The 16903-nt window shown below is 40.7% G+C and overlaps 5 protein-coding genes across 5 annotated transcripts; 4 read left to right on the forward strand and 1 right to left on the reverse strand.

Moving 5' to 3' along the window:
- Positions 1 to 3994: 3994 nt before the first annotated feature.
- PVX_114485 (hypothetical protein, conserved) lies at positions 3995 to 5221 on the reverse strand (the record flags this gene model as incomplete). Its single annotated transcript, XM_001616235.1, has 1 exon — positions 3995 to 5221. One exon carries the CDS (start codon positions 5219 to 5221, stop codon positions 3995 to 3997), a length of 1227 nt encoding a protein of 408 aa, XP_001616285.1.
- Positions 5222 to 5928: 707 nt separating this feature from the next.
- PVX_114480 (4-methyl-5(B-hydroxyethyl)-thiazol monophosphate biosynthesis enzyme, putative) lies at positions 5929 to 7735 on the forward strand. Its single transcript, XM_001616234.1, has 4 exons — positions 5929 to 6195; positions 6418 to 6527; positions 6719 to 6776; positions 6924 to 7735. The coding sequence occupies exons 2-4, from the start codon at positions 6495 to 6497 to the stop codon at positions 7400 to 7402; spliced, it is 570 nt and encodes a 189-aa protein (XP_001616284.1). The 5' UTR covers positions 5929 to 6195; positions 6418 to 6494; the 3' UTR covers positions 7403 to 7735.
- A 609-nt stretch (positions 7736 to 8344) lies between these two features.
- PVX_114475 (mitochondrial import inner membrane translocase subunit, putative) lies at positions 8345 to 8896 on the forward strand (the record flags this gene model as incomplete). Its single annotated transcript, XM_001616233.1, has 1 exon — positions 8345 to 8896. One exon carries the CDS (start codon positions 8345 to 8347, stop codon positions 8894 to 8896), a length of 552 nt encoding a protein of 183 aa, XP_001616283.1.
- Positions 8897 to 11171: 2275 nt separating this feature from the next.
- Positions 11172 to 13374, forward strand: PVX_114470 (hypothetical protein, conserved; the record flags this gene model as incomplete). The annotated part of the gene is made up of 1 exon (XM_001616232.1): positions 11172 to 13374. The coding sequence occupies exon 1, from the start codon at positions 11815 to 11817 to the stop codon at positions 13372 to 13374; it is 1560 nt and encodes a 519-aa protein (XP_001616282.1). The 5' UTR covers positions 11172 to 11814.
- Positions 13375 to 14581: 1207 nt separating this feature from the next.
- On the forward strand, positions 14582 to 16052 carry PVX_114465 (troponin c-like protein, putative; the record flags this gene model as incomplete). The annotated part of the gene is made up of 4 exons (XM_001616231.1): positions 14582 to 14587; positions 15054 to 15107; positions 15762 to 15853; positions 15998 to 16052. 4 exons carry the CDS (start codon positions 14582 to 14584, stop codon positions 16050 to 16052), a joined length of 207 nt encoding a protein of 68 aa, XP_001616281.1.
- Positions 16053 to 16903: the final 851 nt, after the last annotated feature.

Below are 16903 nucleotides of genomic sequence, written 5' to 3' on the forward strand. Positions count from 1 at the left end.
AAAACAGCAGCATGCACACGTACATGGGCAAACCACGGACATACACGTGGGGAAATTAATTAAATTAAATTAACAATCTAATTACAGGAGTGTACATATGAATATATACATATGTTAACATATATATATATGTTAATATATATGCGAACACATACATATGTAGGTGCACACTTGTGGGCATACACATATAGGCACACTCATGTAGGCACACGCATGTACATTTCCAGGCAAGAAATTTGGGGATACACTAATGCACACACATACGTATACCTATAAATGGATGGAAGCGCTTTTAATTTTTTTATGCTTTGGGGCAAACATACGCAAGGGGGGAGGGGAATACAAATTTCAAAATTAAATCTCAAAAAAAAAAATGTGAAACGCAAAGGGCACAAGGGGAAAATCGCAAAATAAAAAACGAAAAATGAAAGGTACAAATGGAAGGCACAAATGGAGGGCACAAAACGGGGGACACAAAAAAGGGGCAAAACAGGGGGCACAAAAAAGGGGCACAAAACAGGGGGACAAAATAGGAGGCACAAAACAGGGGAACAGAATGGGTAGCACAAAACAGAGGGCATAAAATGCAAAGCGCAGATTATACGGCGCAGGTTACACGGCGCAGGTTATACGACGCTGAATGTACCGCGCAGAATTTGCGGCGCAGGACTTGCGACGCGGAAGGGAAGGAGCATAGCACAGAGCAAGCCGAGGCGCTCGTCACATGCATTTACGTACGGAATGCATTTCTACGCTTAGCGCCGAGCATATGCTTGCGAGGGGGGATGCACGCCACGCAAATACACGTCGCGCATACTCACTTGCATACGCACATGTACGTTCGCTTGCTCGTCACTGGCTCGGGCATACGCGTGTGGCCCACATAAAAGGAATGGCACATGAACTACTTGGCTGCCGCGCGCGGGAAAGTCAGGCGTAACACTATTACGCGTATGGGCTATGCATAAATGCTACATATAAAAATATCTGTAACACGTATATGTATAATATATTGACGTGTACAAATAAAAAATTCTTGCATATAATTTCTATAAGATTATGAAAATTATAATTAAAACTTGAAATTGTGAAAAAAAAAAAAAATTTTAAAAAATAAAAAAAAAAAAAAAAATTAAATAAGAAACACACGCACAGAGCCGGGGGGATGTGATATTGTACATGTAGCAAATATACTCTGCATATGCATAATATTATATAATCAAATTAATTTACAATATTGGAAGAGGCGGTTGCAATATATGGATGAAAAATCAACACTAAAATGTGAAAATGTATAATTATATGCGCGGCGGGGAAGAGCAGTATATACATAAGCGCATTACGCACATATGCAGTGTTATATCATGTGAAGGTATTATATGCATAGCCTGCGTGCGCACTTATCCCCTGAGCGCAAGTGTACACGTAAGAAAGCAGGGGTTTACGCATACAGCGTTAATCCGTTAATCCGCTCATCCGTTAATCCGCTTATCCGCTCATCCGTTCATTACCCATACTGCGCATACGCGACGAGTGCCATCATACATGCATACGTGCGCGCGTTGTATGCAGGTAGGGAAGTTGCTGATCGCTGACTTGGCGCTCAAGCAGAAGCAAGGGGGGAAAGTTCTGACTTGTTACTGCGCTGCGAATGCGTAGTGGTACACGAGTGCTACACGTGCAGCTCATACGTATGCATCCGCACGACGTACAATGCTACGAATACGCATATATATATATATGCATACATACTTACATACATACTGTGGCGCATCAAAGGGGGCAAAAAATAAGGCTGATGTTTCCCTAAATGCGCAGCCTTTGCTAAAATAAAACAAAATTACGCGTTTTATTTGCCGGCCAGGGGAAAACACTCACACAATTTTAATTCATTTAATTTGCTAAATGGCACGCTCGGCATGCTGAGTATATGCATATGTATGTATACATGCCTCAAATGTTTGATATTCGCAGGGTAAAAACTGGCAAATGGGCAAAAATGCGAAAATGGCGAAACGCGCTGGTAGGCTAAATTGGTGAAATATTTTTAATTCGTTCAATTCGCTCGCTTCTTTAATTTTTTCCTTATGGAGCCCAATCCACTTTGGCATTCATAAGTCGTGAAAAAAATGTTCTTCTAGAAAGTAAACGCATAGGCAGCATACGCATTGCATGGTATATGTTATATGTACATATATGTATATATATGCGTATGTACAAAATAATGCGCTATGCGCATTTTGCAGTGTTATATGTATATATTTGTATACCTTACCCTAAACCGTGGAAATATAGTAACGCAACGTAAGGTGAAAAAAAAGGAAGGCTTGCTTGCTTGAAAGGAGCTCTCGCAAAATGTATACGTTTTGAACTTTACATATGTAGTATATTGCATCCCTACCGAATGGATGAAATTAATAAGAGCAGTAAAGAAAAATTGCCTCACGGGGAAAGCGGCATGGCATGCATTGCACATATAATAATGTATTATGACATGTATATACCTCCGCGCATGTGATATAGAGTGCCGAATGGGAGTTATATACCAACCGGGGTTGAGGAAAAAAAAAAAATAAAAGGCTGCTGCGGTATTATGCATTCAGTTCGGATGGCCATACGAGAGGTACTGGCCCCATTCCGCCATGCTGCATATAAAAAATACCGCGTTGGTGAACTATGTGCCGCATAGGCATTAGTCGAGCGCCCCGTTCGCCTGACCTCTACCGCGCAGTTTTCAAAAAAGGCGACATATCTACCAGCGTGCCAGCATGCCAACATTCTAACGTGCTAACATTGGCAATATGGTAGTAGCAAATGGATTATACCCCTGCTCGCATTTGCATAACTGTTGATCAACTCACCTTGGCGTTAGAGTCATGAAAAAGAAGCGGCCCTTTCGAAAAAATAAACGCCCTTTTAAAGCGAAAAATGCGAGCAAACTGTGCTTTCTCCCTAAATAAAAGAACACCCTGCAGAATGCATTCCTTTCTTGAGCTTAACTTAAGAACGACGTTATGTGGAAAGTTGCGGGAAAAATAAAAGTTCGTTTTTGTGCAGTAATTTCCCCCCTCTAACTTTACGACAAATGGGGGCCTCTTTGCAGAGAGCGGCGAACTTCTTTACTGCGAAAAGGCGAGGAAGACGTTCTAGCATATCACCTTCGCGTCGACTAAAAGTTGAAAAAAAAAAAAAGTGATTGTATAGCTCTCCTAAGAAAAGAGTGATGACATGATTGTATTTCTTTCTAGTCATTCTACATTGTTACCAAGGCAAACTCGGAACAACCGTAGTAGCGGTTACACTTTACCTTCCTTCCGTTTTATTCGCTTATGCTTGGTACGTTGAAATGAGGCAAATGAGTGGGGAAGCAATATGCATATATGTCTCTGCATATTTATACCTATACGCCATGCGATACAAAATGAGCCAAATTATTATACCCTCTCGTTAGGGGAGCTTTCCACCCCTATTTCCCACACACATTTCAAGGAGCAAATATGCCCAGAAGCAGAGCGGCTTAAAATTACTAAGACCGCTTTGCTATGAGGAGAAACCTAATGTAGCTCCCCTATTTTACAACCCGTTTCGTTTCCAAAAGTGCTAACTCCGTTTCATGCAACTCACTGCGCTGTGTTGTAACTTCGTACCCTCTCACGTAGAACAGCGCTCCTCACAGCATCAGCTGTGTTATTATCCCACCAGCATTGTTACTAAGACGGATGTAAATTTTATGTTAAACGTTCATATGGCACTCTTCAAAATGTGCAATACGCGCAACTGGATTGAAAAGTACCCATATTGTTACTACATTGTGGGATGGAAAAAATTACAAAAAAGAATAAGATATCATATTGAGCTAATCACGCACAAGCAAATGGTAAGGCACAATGGCAATATGTGGTAAAAAAAAAAAAAAAAAGCGGGGGGTGCTGACCGAACCGTCCTCAACCCCCTTCGATGCGAAAAAGGCGAAATTTTCGAGCAATAATTGCACCTAAACGAAAACATCGTCCGCCAACATTTTGAGGGCACTCGTCAAGGTCGATGACATTATTTGATTTAGTTTAAAAAAGTTCAGTTGGTCTTCGTTCTCAAAATTTTGGTCTTCCTTCGTGCCGTTTGCGTCATCCGGGGGGGTCTTATTTTCCGCAGGTGGGTTTGCGCCACTGTCGAGCTCTTTCGGCTCTTCGTTTTTTTTCACGAGTTTCGTTTTTGAGGGTTCTTTTGAGGGTGATTTCGCGGGCATCGCTTGCGTTTCCCCTGACCACATCGCCTCTTTGTCCGCGGGGGGTGGAGACGGCACATGAGGGCTTCTCACTTTGTCGTCCTCTCCGCCAAATGCTCTGTCGGACGTGTCATTTGAGTCGCACGCCATTTGTGTGTCTTCACAGGGGGTGTCCGTTTCCGTGTCTGTGTTGCTATTTGGACGGTCGTCCGCAAATTTGTTCATCTGCTGGTCATCTGGTTTAGACTCTTCTTCGGTGTCCTCCTCGGCATCCTCCACAGCATCCTCCACAGCATCCTCCACAACGTCTTTCTCAACACCTTCCTGAACATCCTCCTCCATACCTTGCTGAACATCCCCCTCCATACCTTGCGGAATATCCTCTACAACACCCTCCCTAACGCGCTCCCCCCTCTGTTGGGCCCGCCCACGGCCCCCCTCGTGCATATAATAACTCATCACTTTCTCCGGCAGGGAATACAGCGGCTTCATATTCCTGATGATATCCCTGTTGCTATTTTGGGTCCTGTATTTATACGACTTGTCAATGTTCTTGTCAAAATGGACTTTCACGTGCACATTTTTTATCAAATTGGTTGCCGACGGCAGCTGCAAAATGGGTGGGTCTATCTTTGCATTTTCGGGATTCATCAGAGGGGCGTTTAGAATGCTAATACCCCCTATTCCATCAATGGCCCCCAGGGTGAAAGCCCTTTTTTTTTTTTGGGAAATATAATCTTCGTACTTTCTTAAATCGGTATTTCTTTCATAGCTAGTTTGTTCCTCTTTTATTTTTTTTTCGAATTGGCTTTCCAAAACCTGGTGCATGTAAAGGATCTTGCTGTCATTTTTGTTTTTCACGTCCTCCTCTGCGCAACTCATTTCGTCGTCGTTCATTTTGTGCAGGTGCCTTTCTTCAGGTGCGTTCGCTCTGTGGAGGAGTCTTTCATCAGATAAGTTAATTTTTTGGAAACGCCTTTCTTCCGGTATGTTCATTTTCTTTTTAAATTGGCGCACTTCCTCCCCTTTCGCAAGGCTCACGTTCGCGTCTGCTCGTCTGCGCGCGTGCAGGCGGGCGTAAAATCACCTACACAGATGTGCATATATATATGTATATATATACATGTATACACACATATGCCTATCTATGTGGCCCCTTTTTTCCAGTGGGATATTTCCTCAACTGCTTTGTCATTATCGGGATTTTTCTCCCAGCTTCGCGGCCTCCTTTTCTTCCTTACCTTACGTTAATTTATTCACGTCAGGCGCACGCGTGTGGCATAGGTGTGTAAATTATTTTATGCACTATTTAACAATTTTTTTTTAATCACCCCTTTTTCTTCTCTGCTAGGAAGTAATTCTTCCTCCTCTACAGAATATTTTTCGCACAGTTGAAAGGGGGTCTACTGAAAAGTGCCGCCCGTGTATAGCGTCATTTTGTAAACTTCGCATGTTGCACGGGTGCAAATCGCAGGGAAGAAACAGCGCCACGTCAAATTGGGTCACTCTAAATTGCGCTGCGTTAAACTGAGCTGAGTCAATGTGTGCAGGTGTGCCAAAGTGCGACTCAAAATGGTGCCATACTTTGTCAGAATGCATTGGCAAGAAAAAAAAAAAAAATGTTATGCCCGCGTGCGCGGCGTTCACTTGTGTATATCTCTACATAATGAACAAATTTTAAGAGTAACATGTAGAACTGTTTCGTTAAGCAAACTGTAGAAAAAGGAAACAACACGTCAACATTTGTCCTTTAAAGCAACTTCTAGCATTCTCTATGTTGTTATTTTTTCTCCAGTTTGTCCCCGAAAATGTGACTGCTTTTGGTTTTTTTTTTTTTTTTTTGCATGCATTTTTCTTCTGGGTTATACCCTCTCCTATGTAGAAGGGTTCTTTGCATCCCCGTAGGTGAGGCCACCACGCAAAAACGCCTTTGCACATGCGCATGAATACAAAATGAGCACATGGTGATGGTATGCCCCTTCAATTCGAAAGTGCTACGCCTTACGCTCCCTGCACGTTACTTTTTCGCAATGCATATATAGGAAGTCACATTAACGTGCAAGAAAAAAAAAAAAAAAGGTGGCCTTTTTAAAATATTACATATAAGAAAGTGGAACATCCCTTTTTAATACAAATAAAAACTGCTACTTTGTAATTCCTACGCGTAAGAGTTACCCTCTTGAATTTATTAGTACACTTATAGGATACCCCCCTTACGTAATTTTTGCCAAGCAAAACTGTGTACCCTCTTATATCGTATAAAATCACCATGAGCGGAAAAAAAACAGCCTTAGTTGTGGTGGTAAGAGATTGTCATTTCGCTCTGTGCCGAGCGAATGGCGGCGTGCGTACTTACTTTATAAGTATGCCCATTCGTGCACATTTGGGATGGTAGCCTTGGCGAATTCGTCCCAATTTGTTAAAGAACTCCCCTCTCAGTTGATCGTGACTCACCTTTTTTTTTTTTTTTTTTGACGACTGTTCGCTCCCAAGGCATCCGGATCGGAAGATGTGGAATATATTACAACGGTCGATGTGCTAAGGAGAGCTAGTAAGGAAAAAGTTCCACATGTGTGCGCTCGCGGCGGCATTTATGCTTATCATGTGTTGCAAAACGGGCGAATTAATTTTTTTCGCATCCTCATATATATGCGTATATATATACATATATTTTTATTTCCCCTTCTTTTCACGAAAGACATCAGCGTGACAACAGCGTCCGTGGAGGAAACGGAAAAGGTGTGCCTGCAGTCGAAGAACGTGGTAATTGCGGACACGACAATTGACAAGGTAAAGGATAACACCTTTGACGTAATTGTCATTCCAGGGGGCATGAAAGGATCGAACGCAATATCAAATTGCCCAACCGTTATTGAAATGTTGAAGGTGCAGAAAAGCAGCAACAAATTTTATGCGGCCATATGTGCAGCCCCTGAAACTGTCCTACATCGCCATTCCCTAATTGATGACGTTGAGGCAGTAGCATACCCATCGTTCGAAAGCGATTTCAAGCATATCGGCAAGGGAAGAGTGTGCGTATCAAAGAACTGTATAACCTCTGTTGGCCCCGGATCTGCCGTCGAATTTGCCCTTAAAATTGTCGAAATGTTGTTAAGCAGAGATGCAGCTCTTAACCTTGCCAGCGGTTTTTTACTTCACCCCTCTGTGACGTTTTAATGTACCATACGGCTTTGCTGATTGATGCGGAGGTGTATGGATAGAAAAGCGCGCACCCTAACCTGCATGGCGTAAATGTGTCTTTAAGCGCGCGCTGAAAGTGCTAGCATAAAAGGGTATATCTGCACATATACATATACACACGTACATGCATACGTATATGCATACATACTTACATACCCTTGTACGTGTACATGTTCTCCCCGTGTGCATCCCTCGATCGGAAAAAACTGCTAAGGAACACCTTTGAACATACCCTTTTTAAACGGAAGCCATTTTGAACAAACGCTAACTTTTACGCAAAGGAAAAGGTGTTTTAATAAGATCCCCATGTGGACGTGGTAAAAAAAAAAAAAAAAAAAAAATTACGTGTCAATTGCTGAAACGTGTGTATGGTCATTTTTTCAAACATTCAAATGGTCAACATAACGGTTAAATATCTCTTATTAAAAACTTTCAACCGCAAACCGTTGCTAAAATAATGCAGAAAAACGTCGTTTTTTTAAAAACCACCATATGGATTATGGGCGGGAAGCGAGATGTACACTAACATAAGAAAAATGTAGATATGGCGAATGCACTGTTTTTTTTTTTTTTTCAAACTCGAAAAAAAAATTTTCTTTTTTTCTTTTTTTATTTTCTTCATTTTTTTCTTTTCCTTTTTTGCTTAAGAATGAGAACCCTTCCCTGCTCGCTTTAAAAAACACCTTTTTGTAATTTTCGAAAAATGTAAAATACGCATAGAGTTGAATCTCCCATAAGTGGCAAAAATTGTTATGTAATTTATATGGAAACAAAGGAGCGAGCACTTCTATATCCACCTTCCCCAGAAAAAACGTCCAAAATTAAGCAAAAGAATACAATATCGCTCGATCGAAACGAACAAGGCATGTAAACTCATTCCTTGCCGAAGCTCACGGTGAAAATTCTCTGCAGCGCAAAATGAATTTAAACAACAACGACAATGATGGCAATTACCAAAACAGACGCAACAATAACATTTTGCTGAATGACAAATACATAAATTTTAAAATTTTTAAAAAGGGAGAAGAACTAACTGATCAGGAGAAAATATTTTTAAAAGTTCACACATACTTAAATGAGGGAATTATCCCCAAGTGTATCGGAATGGGCATTGGTGGAGGATTTGTGGGTGTTTTAATTGGCGCCTTTTTTTTTAGTATGCAACCAACCAATATAGATTACAATTTAAGTTACAAGGAACAACTGAAGGAACAGTTTCATTTGTTTAAACAGTCTATAAAAAGCTCTTGTTTCAATTTTGCAAAAATAGGATTTTTATTCTCTTTTTATGAAAATTCTTTACAAAAAATTAGAGCAGCAAATGACATAACGAATACGCTATATTCTGGCTGCTTAACAGGAGCCACTATTTCGTACAAAAAAGGGTTACCTTCCATGCTTGGAGGGTGTGCCAGTTTTGCAGCCTTTTCTGCCGTTATTGAAAAATTGCAAAGGTCCCAAAAGTTTTGAATATTTTTTTTTTTTTTTTTTTTGTTTATTTGAAAAATATCACTTTTTTTTTGTACAATAAATGTACATTCGTCGAAATTACACTGATTAGCATTATTTGTGCGTGTGTACATATATATCTACACACGATTTATGTGTGTATGCTTCGCCCCTCACCATTACCAAATTTAACATAAATTTTGAAACGCAACCCCCCTCCCCTTTACATATGTAAAAAAGGAGGTCTAAACCTAGTTGGTGTATAAAACGTTTACAAATGGATTCCACAAAAAATAGTTTTAAAAGAACAAGTGTGTTAAAAGAAAAAGGCTAAACTGGTAACTAAAAAAAATGCTTCCACAAAACCGGGCGTATGCGGGAAGCACAAAAATGGAGGTACTAACGAGATGCACCAATTTTGATAATGCTCTGCTGTCAAGCGCGGGAAACTACAAATTAGCTTTGCAGTGGATTAAATTTTTTCGTTTAAAAAAAAAAATTTTAATTTGTGTGTGAGCTAGCCAAACGAGAGAAATTTTCCAAAAAAATATGAACGGTTCATATTTGTCCTCTGATTTGGCGCAACACATGCGCACATATGTATACATAATACATAATATATATATTTTAGCTAGCCACAAAAAAAACGTTCGCGGCGTTCCTTCATGCGACAATGCGCTGCAAAAATGAAGCACACTCAAAATATGCTCACCAGTTTTAAAATGAGGAATATATATATAACTGGTTGGTAGGAAGGCTACAGTTCCCGTTTCTTTTTTTTTTTACTACTTGTTCCTACCGTTCTGGGTAACGCCTTTTTCGAAAAAAAGTGTTTTCTCATTCTGTCACTGAAGAAAAGGTTAGTAAGAGCTGCCCCTTCTTAGGGAACACAAACTTATGCTAGCGTCAACGGTAGTGTTAACGCAGCATGAGTTTTTGTTTTATTTCTTTCCATCACATTTAATTCTTTTTCCCAACCAATAAAAGCACACTGCGCGGAGTGTAATAAACGGGTCACCAAGTAAAGCAATTTTCGCGTGAAGATGAAAAAATAGACAAGTAATTTTTCAAAAAAATACGTCGCACAGGGGTGTAGCATCTAATGGTACATTATATGTACCCACCAGACATCACTAGTAACCGATGGATTGGTTGTCGTAGAAATAAGCTAATGGTACATAACTGCAAATCAAGTTTTGCCCTTCATAAATAATTTCTTTTAAAAGCCATGACATGTAAAATGGGGAAAAACGATGCCTCAATTTTTTAGCAGCGATAGAGCAATCAACGTGAGTCCAGGCACACGCTACGAGTATAGAAGCATACCAACAGGGGTACCCATTCATACGCAGGGCCTACATGTGCATATATATAAACAGTTGTTTTTTTAAAAAACGCTGGATATAAAGTACTCCCTCCGAACGGTTTAGAAACACAATCGTACACCCATCTTTTGTCTAAACCAAAGCAATTTTCTCAAAGAAGAAACTTTAACCTGCGAAAAAAATCTATTATGTCTAATCGTTGGCAGAAAAGAACATGTCTACGTTCAAAAGGAAGACATTATGGGGGCGTTTTTTTCTGTTATTTTAATTCGTATGAATGCCAAGCAGATGCGTGTATAACCGATTGATGGCATAAAAGGATTAATATGTCCAACATAGTTGTCAGCCCCCAGGGACCCATTAAACGAACATGCGCAAATAAAGCAAGTATAATGCTGTGGATGGGGAAAAAAAAAACACCTGCACGCAGTTCACGAAACGTTAATATGTCAACGTAATACATTTCTTCAATGTGAAAATAATTTCTTTCGCTCGTGTGGTTTATTGACACCCCACTCGGCTGTGTACAGCGTTACATGATGATACTACATATAAAATTGCCCGCGTTATCCTTTTAATTCGAAATAAACTCATATGGGGAAATCTCCCATTTTGCAAATAACAAAATTAAGAGGATCTCCACTTGAAAGCTGTAAAAAGTTTCAAATTCTTTTCTACATTACTTTGGAATAACCCAGCTGTTTGTATATGGCGGCCCACCCAACAATTACGCCGTTAAAAAAAAAGATGTTATTCAAAAGTTTGCTCTTTTTTTTTTCCAGAAAAAAGCACTTTTAACGCATTTTTATAACTTCCATGTTTGTGTTATTTAAGTCTATATGTAAATTAATTAACAAATTGTTTACCGTTTTAAGAAAACTTTAAAAAAAGGTGTACGAAAATGATTATTGTGTCAACTCGCTCATGTACATAATACATACAATTTTTTTTTTCTTTTTTAAAAATGGGGAATGCCAAAAAATTACATACATGTTTTATTATATATTCTGTTAAATGCACGTTGCCATTTAAGAGGGAAAATAAAAAGAAAAAAAAGTTAAAATAAATTAAAAACAGCATTTTGATCATTTTTTACAAGTTAAAGCAAAACAGTCAATTTTTTCGCTTCCCCTCGTGCTGCGTTCTGTTTTGACATCCGCGAGGGGCATATTGTAATATGCGTTACTTTATTTATGTATGCAAGAAAAAATGTATTCATTCAATACAGAGACGTACATAATTACATATACATGTTAGCCCTTTTTTGCCGCTTTTGTTTTTTTTGTAAAACAATCATTTTACCCTTTCGAGTTTAAAACCAGTCAATCATTCCTTGCGAGAATCACCCACGTATACGATAGTGGAAGTATACAATATCGCGAAGAAATGTTTGCGCGTAAATCATTTTTTTCTTTAACAAAACGAATTGCTTAATTCAATTAGACCAGAAAAAGGGAGAAAAAAAAAAAACTTCCGCATTTAAACGAGGAAGAATATACATACGTACATATTTCATATATAGTAATATATGCATGACTCTTTTCAGAAGATAGAGAAACAAAAAAAAGAAAAATCGCGTTGTTTTTTTAAAAATGATTAAACGAAAGCCCAAAAATGAATGAAAAAGAAAACGAATATGATTCGCTGTACGATGTAATATACGATTATGACGTTAACGAAGAATTCCTCAAGGGGAAGGACAACGTTCAGTCTGCAAATCCGGTGCTCTGTGACATAAAAAGTAAGTTAACCGCCAAGGGAGAAAGCGAAAGCGTGGCGGAGCCTTCGGGAACTGCTCACCCAAGTGATGTAGCAAATGATGAAAAGGAAGAAAACGCATCACCCTTATCTTCCATACGGTTAAGCGATAAAAATGGCGATTGTGCAGGGGTAGGGGAAATGGAGATTCTACTAACACCTCAGAAGAACACCCCAGACAGTGCTAACGAGAGCGGAATCAGCTCCGATAACGTGGGCCATTTTGAAAAAACGGAAGAACTGCCCTTCTTAAAAAGTAACACACAGCGTAATGATAGTGGCAGCGCTGGGGATAGCAATTCCAAAGTGGTACCAAGGGAGGAGGCCAAAATTGTGAACCCCGAAGAAGGGGGAAACCACTCCCCAGATGGTTGTTCATTACCAGCTGAGGAAGGAGACGCATCGGTAAGTAGCGCCTCTACACATGTAGTGGGAATAACCAGCTGCGAAAATTGCAGTAAAGAGAAGGATCGCCATATGAGGCTACTATCAACCGACTGGCAGAGCACATACAGCTCGCACGACGTTACTGTAGGGAAAAATTATAACAACGTAGTGAACCGAAAGAACAGATTAGGAGAAGGTGCCCCCAAGGAGCAGGGAACTAGAGCGGAGCGGTCCCAGACTGATGAGGCAAAAGACGAGGAAACACATCACAGTAACGACGTTATGATAAAAGATCGGGGGGTAAAGGAAAAATACAAAAAACTTAGATTTGAAGATGATATATATAAGGAAAATGCAGATGGAAAAGCAGAGGCAACAAATGGGCAAGACCCAAATCAGGGAGAAACAAACAAAATGGAAGAAAAAAGCCCCATTAGTAAAGACAACCAAAATGTAGAACCCACTAATGCTAATAACACCTCGGAGGAAAAAAACAAAACTGAAGAAAATGCCAAGAAAAACACAACATCAGAAAATGATGGCAGAAGTACATTCGAATGTAACATCTGTTTTGATGATGTGAGAGACCCAGTGGTGACGAAATGTGGGCATCTGTTCTGTTGGTTATGTCTCTGCGCTTGGATTAAAAAAAATAATGACTGCCCTGTCTGCAAAGCTGAAGTTTCAAGGGAAAATGTAATACCCCTGTACGGAAGGGGCAAGAATAGCAGCGAACATAAGTATTCGAATGTGGAAGAACCCAGACCCACTCCCAAAAGGAAAGAAAGCGTCAGGAGAAATAATGGCTATTCTAACAACCTAGGGTTAAGGGCTTCCTTTGGCGTTTGGGTGAACCCCTTCTCCTTTGGAATGTCCTACACCAACATGTCAGAAGAGCCCTACTTCTACGAAAGCGGTGGTGGCGACAACAGAACCCAGGCGGAAACGTATCAAGCGGAAGCCGCATCTTCCTTTTTCTTTTTCCTGGGCTTTTTTCTGTCCCTCTATATTTTGTTCTACTCGTCCTAGGGCGTCTCATGTGTGTAAATGTGTTTACGTGCACATGTGTTTACGCGTACATGTGTTTATACATGTACTTGTGTCTTTATATGTGTGAACACATGTGCTTGAGCGGGAGGATTCCCTGAAGCCGCAGCGCACATGTGGGCCCATGGAAAACACCCCCTCCCCATGTGTACCCTTTTTTTTGAAGTCTTTTTAGTCAAATTAATTCTATGGACCAAGTTGGAAAAAAAAAAAAAAAGAAAAAAATTCACGCAAAATCCCACTTTGCAGTTTTTTTTTTTCCTTTTTTTCGACCCCCAAGCACTCCATTTTAATTCATTTTTCACAAATGTGTACATTTCGTGTATGTATAGCATGTGTATGTACCCACGCGATTACCACCCCCTCGATAGGCACGATCGAGACGTATCTATCTATTTGTGCCGCTTATATGAAGAGTTGCCCCCCTTTCACCTCTTTCCATTTCTGTATAAACGCGCAGATGCAAACGGCGCACATTCGGTGTACCCTTTTATCGGTTGCAAAATGTTTGAGGAGAGAGTGCTTTCATATTTTTGCTTTTTTTTTTTTTAAATGGTTCACCTATGTAATACATATATACATATATATATGTGTGTACGCGCGCATGCTCATGCGTTCATTTACCCACCCCCCTTTTACGTTTGATTTTAAAATTTAGCTTATATAAGCACAACTGCAACTTTTAATTATTTCCCCCTCATAAGAGTAATTGTTTTTGCCTTCGGTTTATCGTGGAGTGAGCAGCACGCGCAAAGCGTGCACGTGTACGAATGTGCACAAGTTTTCCTGCACATGTGCGCCCATATTGTATGTGTCGCCTGCACGGTGAGTTTCCTTTTTTTTTTTTTTTTTTTTTTTTTTCGTTAATTCGATCGATACAAACTTTTCGTGAACCTCTTGGGTCCCCACCCACCTCCTTTCCAAACAGTTCCAACGAGAGCGCAGTGTAAATACGTGCATACGTAAAGGGTATGCGGATGTTCTAACACGAAAGCGGAAGCACACTTTTGTCGTTGGGGATACACCCTCGGTGCTGCTTCACAGTAGAAAACGGGGTGGAGACTTTCTTTTAGAAACTGAATTGGCGAGTTATTTTATACCCTCAGTGGTGGCGTAGTGGTTACCCAGAGGAGGGAAACCAACCCCCCCACGCAAACTTCACATATTTGGCGAGAGGAAGGTTGACCCAATGGAGGTACCCCTTTTAATACCCCCACAGAGGATTCGCACGCGCGCGCTATGTCGTTCGTGGGAATGGTTTATTTTGTGTCTTTGTGGTGCAGTGTGCAAATTGATTAATCTTTTTGGGTTCCTCTCACGTTTCTCCATGTCACGGTATGCTTCTCCGTTTTTTGGCATGCCCCTCACTTTTTTGTTTTCTTTTTCCCCACTTCTAACGCAACTCAGGAACTGGCGAGCGAAGTTGAACTAACTTCCCTTTTTAACAAATTATCCGTAAAAAAAAAAAAAAAAAACTTATTGTTCCCCTCCCCCACGGGTGTTCAAAAGGGAGTACACCCACAATGATAGCAGCACTGCACGGTTGCGAGTGGCACTCCTTTGTAGTGAATTCATTTAGTCTACATTTGTGGTGGGCTTTTTTTTTTTGCCCCGATGTGCTCAAACTGCTGCCCATTTTTTGGAAAACTCCCCCCGCGTAGGATGGATCCAAAAATGTAAATACAGAGAACGCCCTCGAGATAGTGTACAAGCTGGTAAGGCTTCGAGGGGGGGTGCAGCGGGGTGACTCCATACGTTTGGAGAGACCCCCTCGAGGGGAACCCCGCCAGTGGCCAACTCTTCAAATTGGTGCCACTGCCGACAGGGCCACTCCCCACAGGGCCTCCCACAACCTGAGTCCATTCTCCCCTTAGGGTTACGTCCCTTCAAAGGAAGACATAGACGAATTTATCCGCGCCACCAACGGTTGGGAAAAGAGCAAACCAGTTGTGATCACCCCTAAATGTGTTTTCAAAATGATGCAGAAAAACGAAGTTCATAGTAGCCCCTTACACATCTTACTCTCCATTACTACAATTTACTCCCCCCCCTTAGGGATATGTTCCCTGTCAAATATAAAAAAGTTTTGCAAAAATCTGAAGTTGTCTAGTGCCTCCACAGACGGATTAGTAGACGTATTTAACCATTACGACGTTCATGTAAATGCTGCCCACCTTTATGTTTAACTATTCACCACGATTGCAATGCTGTTTGGATTTTCCAAGCAGTTTTAATGATAGTAAAAAAAGGAGAGAAGCAGAGCACCTTCCTTTGTTGCCTAATCATGCGCCTACTTCCACAGTCTCAATTTCAGCACACGCGTCGTCACAACATATGCCATTTTTACTTTCCCTTTTTGGTAACCAAAGAGAACAGGCAAAATTTCCAAGGAGCAGTTCAAGTCACTCTTCACCACCGTTGGGTCAAGACTGTCCACTGCGGAAATGGATGCAATTATCAGGTGCGTAGGGAGCGGTAAAGCAGGCTCTCCATTTTGGTGCAGCGCAGCTTCGTTAGCTTAGGTATATATGTGTGTGTTTAAATATATGTATGTTTATATATATGTAAATTTTTTTTTTTTTTTTCCTTTTTCAAACGCCGCTAGCAAGCTGTGCAGCGAGGCGGACCAAATAGATTACAAGGAGTTCCTGAGCAAGTAACGGAGCGTGTGCTAGAGCCTACGCGAGAATTCACGTGATGTGTTCGCAGCGCGCACACGTGTGCATATGTGATATGTAATTTGGCACGTGTGACACCCCGTCGGTGCCCCCCTTTTTGGCAGGTTGCTAGCCCAGTAATGTACAGCTCATGGGCGACGTAGGCCCATCAGTCGGTGTACCCCCCATTCCAATGGCCATAGGCAGCGCTGCTCAAATTGGGGTGCCGCGCTAAGCCCAAAACGAGAACCCTTTGCGGCAGGTCGCCCCCTTTTTTTTTGCTCTACTACGTAGCAAGCAACCTCGCAAAGCTATAATTATCATTTCACATTTTTGTGGATTTTTGTCCTAATCATTTCGGAATCGCCTTCTGCTAAGCGGTTCACATAAAGTGGCGAACCCTGTAAATGGACGAATTTGGGGAGACAGAAAAAAAAAAAAAAAAAAAAGAAAAAAAAAAAATTATAAAATATAGTAATAAACAGAAAGGCAGCGATGTGGTGACAATGAAAAGGCAACAATAATGTGATGATGATAATGAGGTGGTCTTCTCAAAATTAATGAAGGCACGAGTGCTAGCAAAATGGCGGCAAAAATAATTACTTTACAAACTATAAAAAAAAAAAACACAAAATTAATAACCTAATAATTGCAGCATTTCTGCCTCGTCATGATGCTCACTACTCGCTGGCTACACCTGCACAACTCATACACACACGCGTACGCACATGTGCGCGTACAAACGGGGGCATATATATATGTGCGCTATACATACAAAAAAAAGAAAAAAAACTCACACGCATATAACCTAAACATACACATAAACATGCACAAGTGCTGTGCCTTAAAAAGGT

The sequence above is a fragment of the Plasmodium vivax genome, chromosome 11 (assembly GCF_000002415.2).
Source record: "Plasmodium vivax chromosome 11, whole genome shotgun sequence".
Lineage (NCBI taxonomy): Eukaryota > Apicomplexa > Aconoidasida > Haemosporida > Plasmodiidae > Plasmodium > Plasmodium vivax.

Coding starts and splice junctions, on each gene's coding strand:
- PVX_114480 (XM_001616234.1), top strand. CDS start 6,495: ATGAGCGGAAAAAAAACAGCCTTAGTTGTGGTG. Junction 6,528..6,718: donor AAACAGCCTTAGTTGTGGTG/GTAAGAGATTGT, acceptor TTCGCTCCCAAG/GCATCCGGATCGGAAGATGT. Junction 6,777..6,923: donor CGATGTGCTAAGGAGAGCTA/GTAAGGAAAAAG, acceptor TTTTCACGAAAG/ACATCAGCGTGACAACAGCG.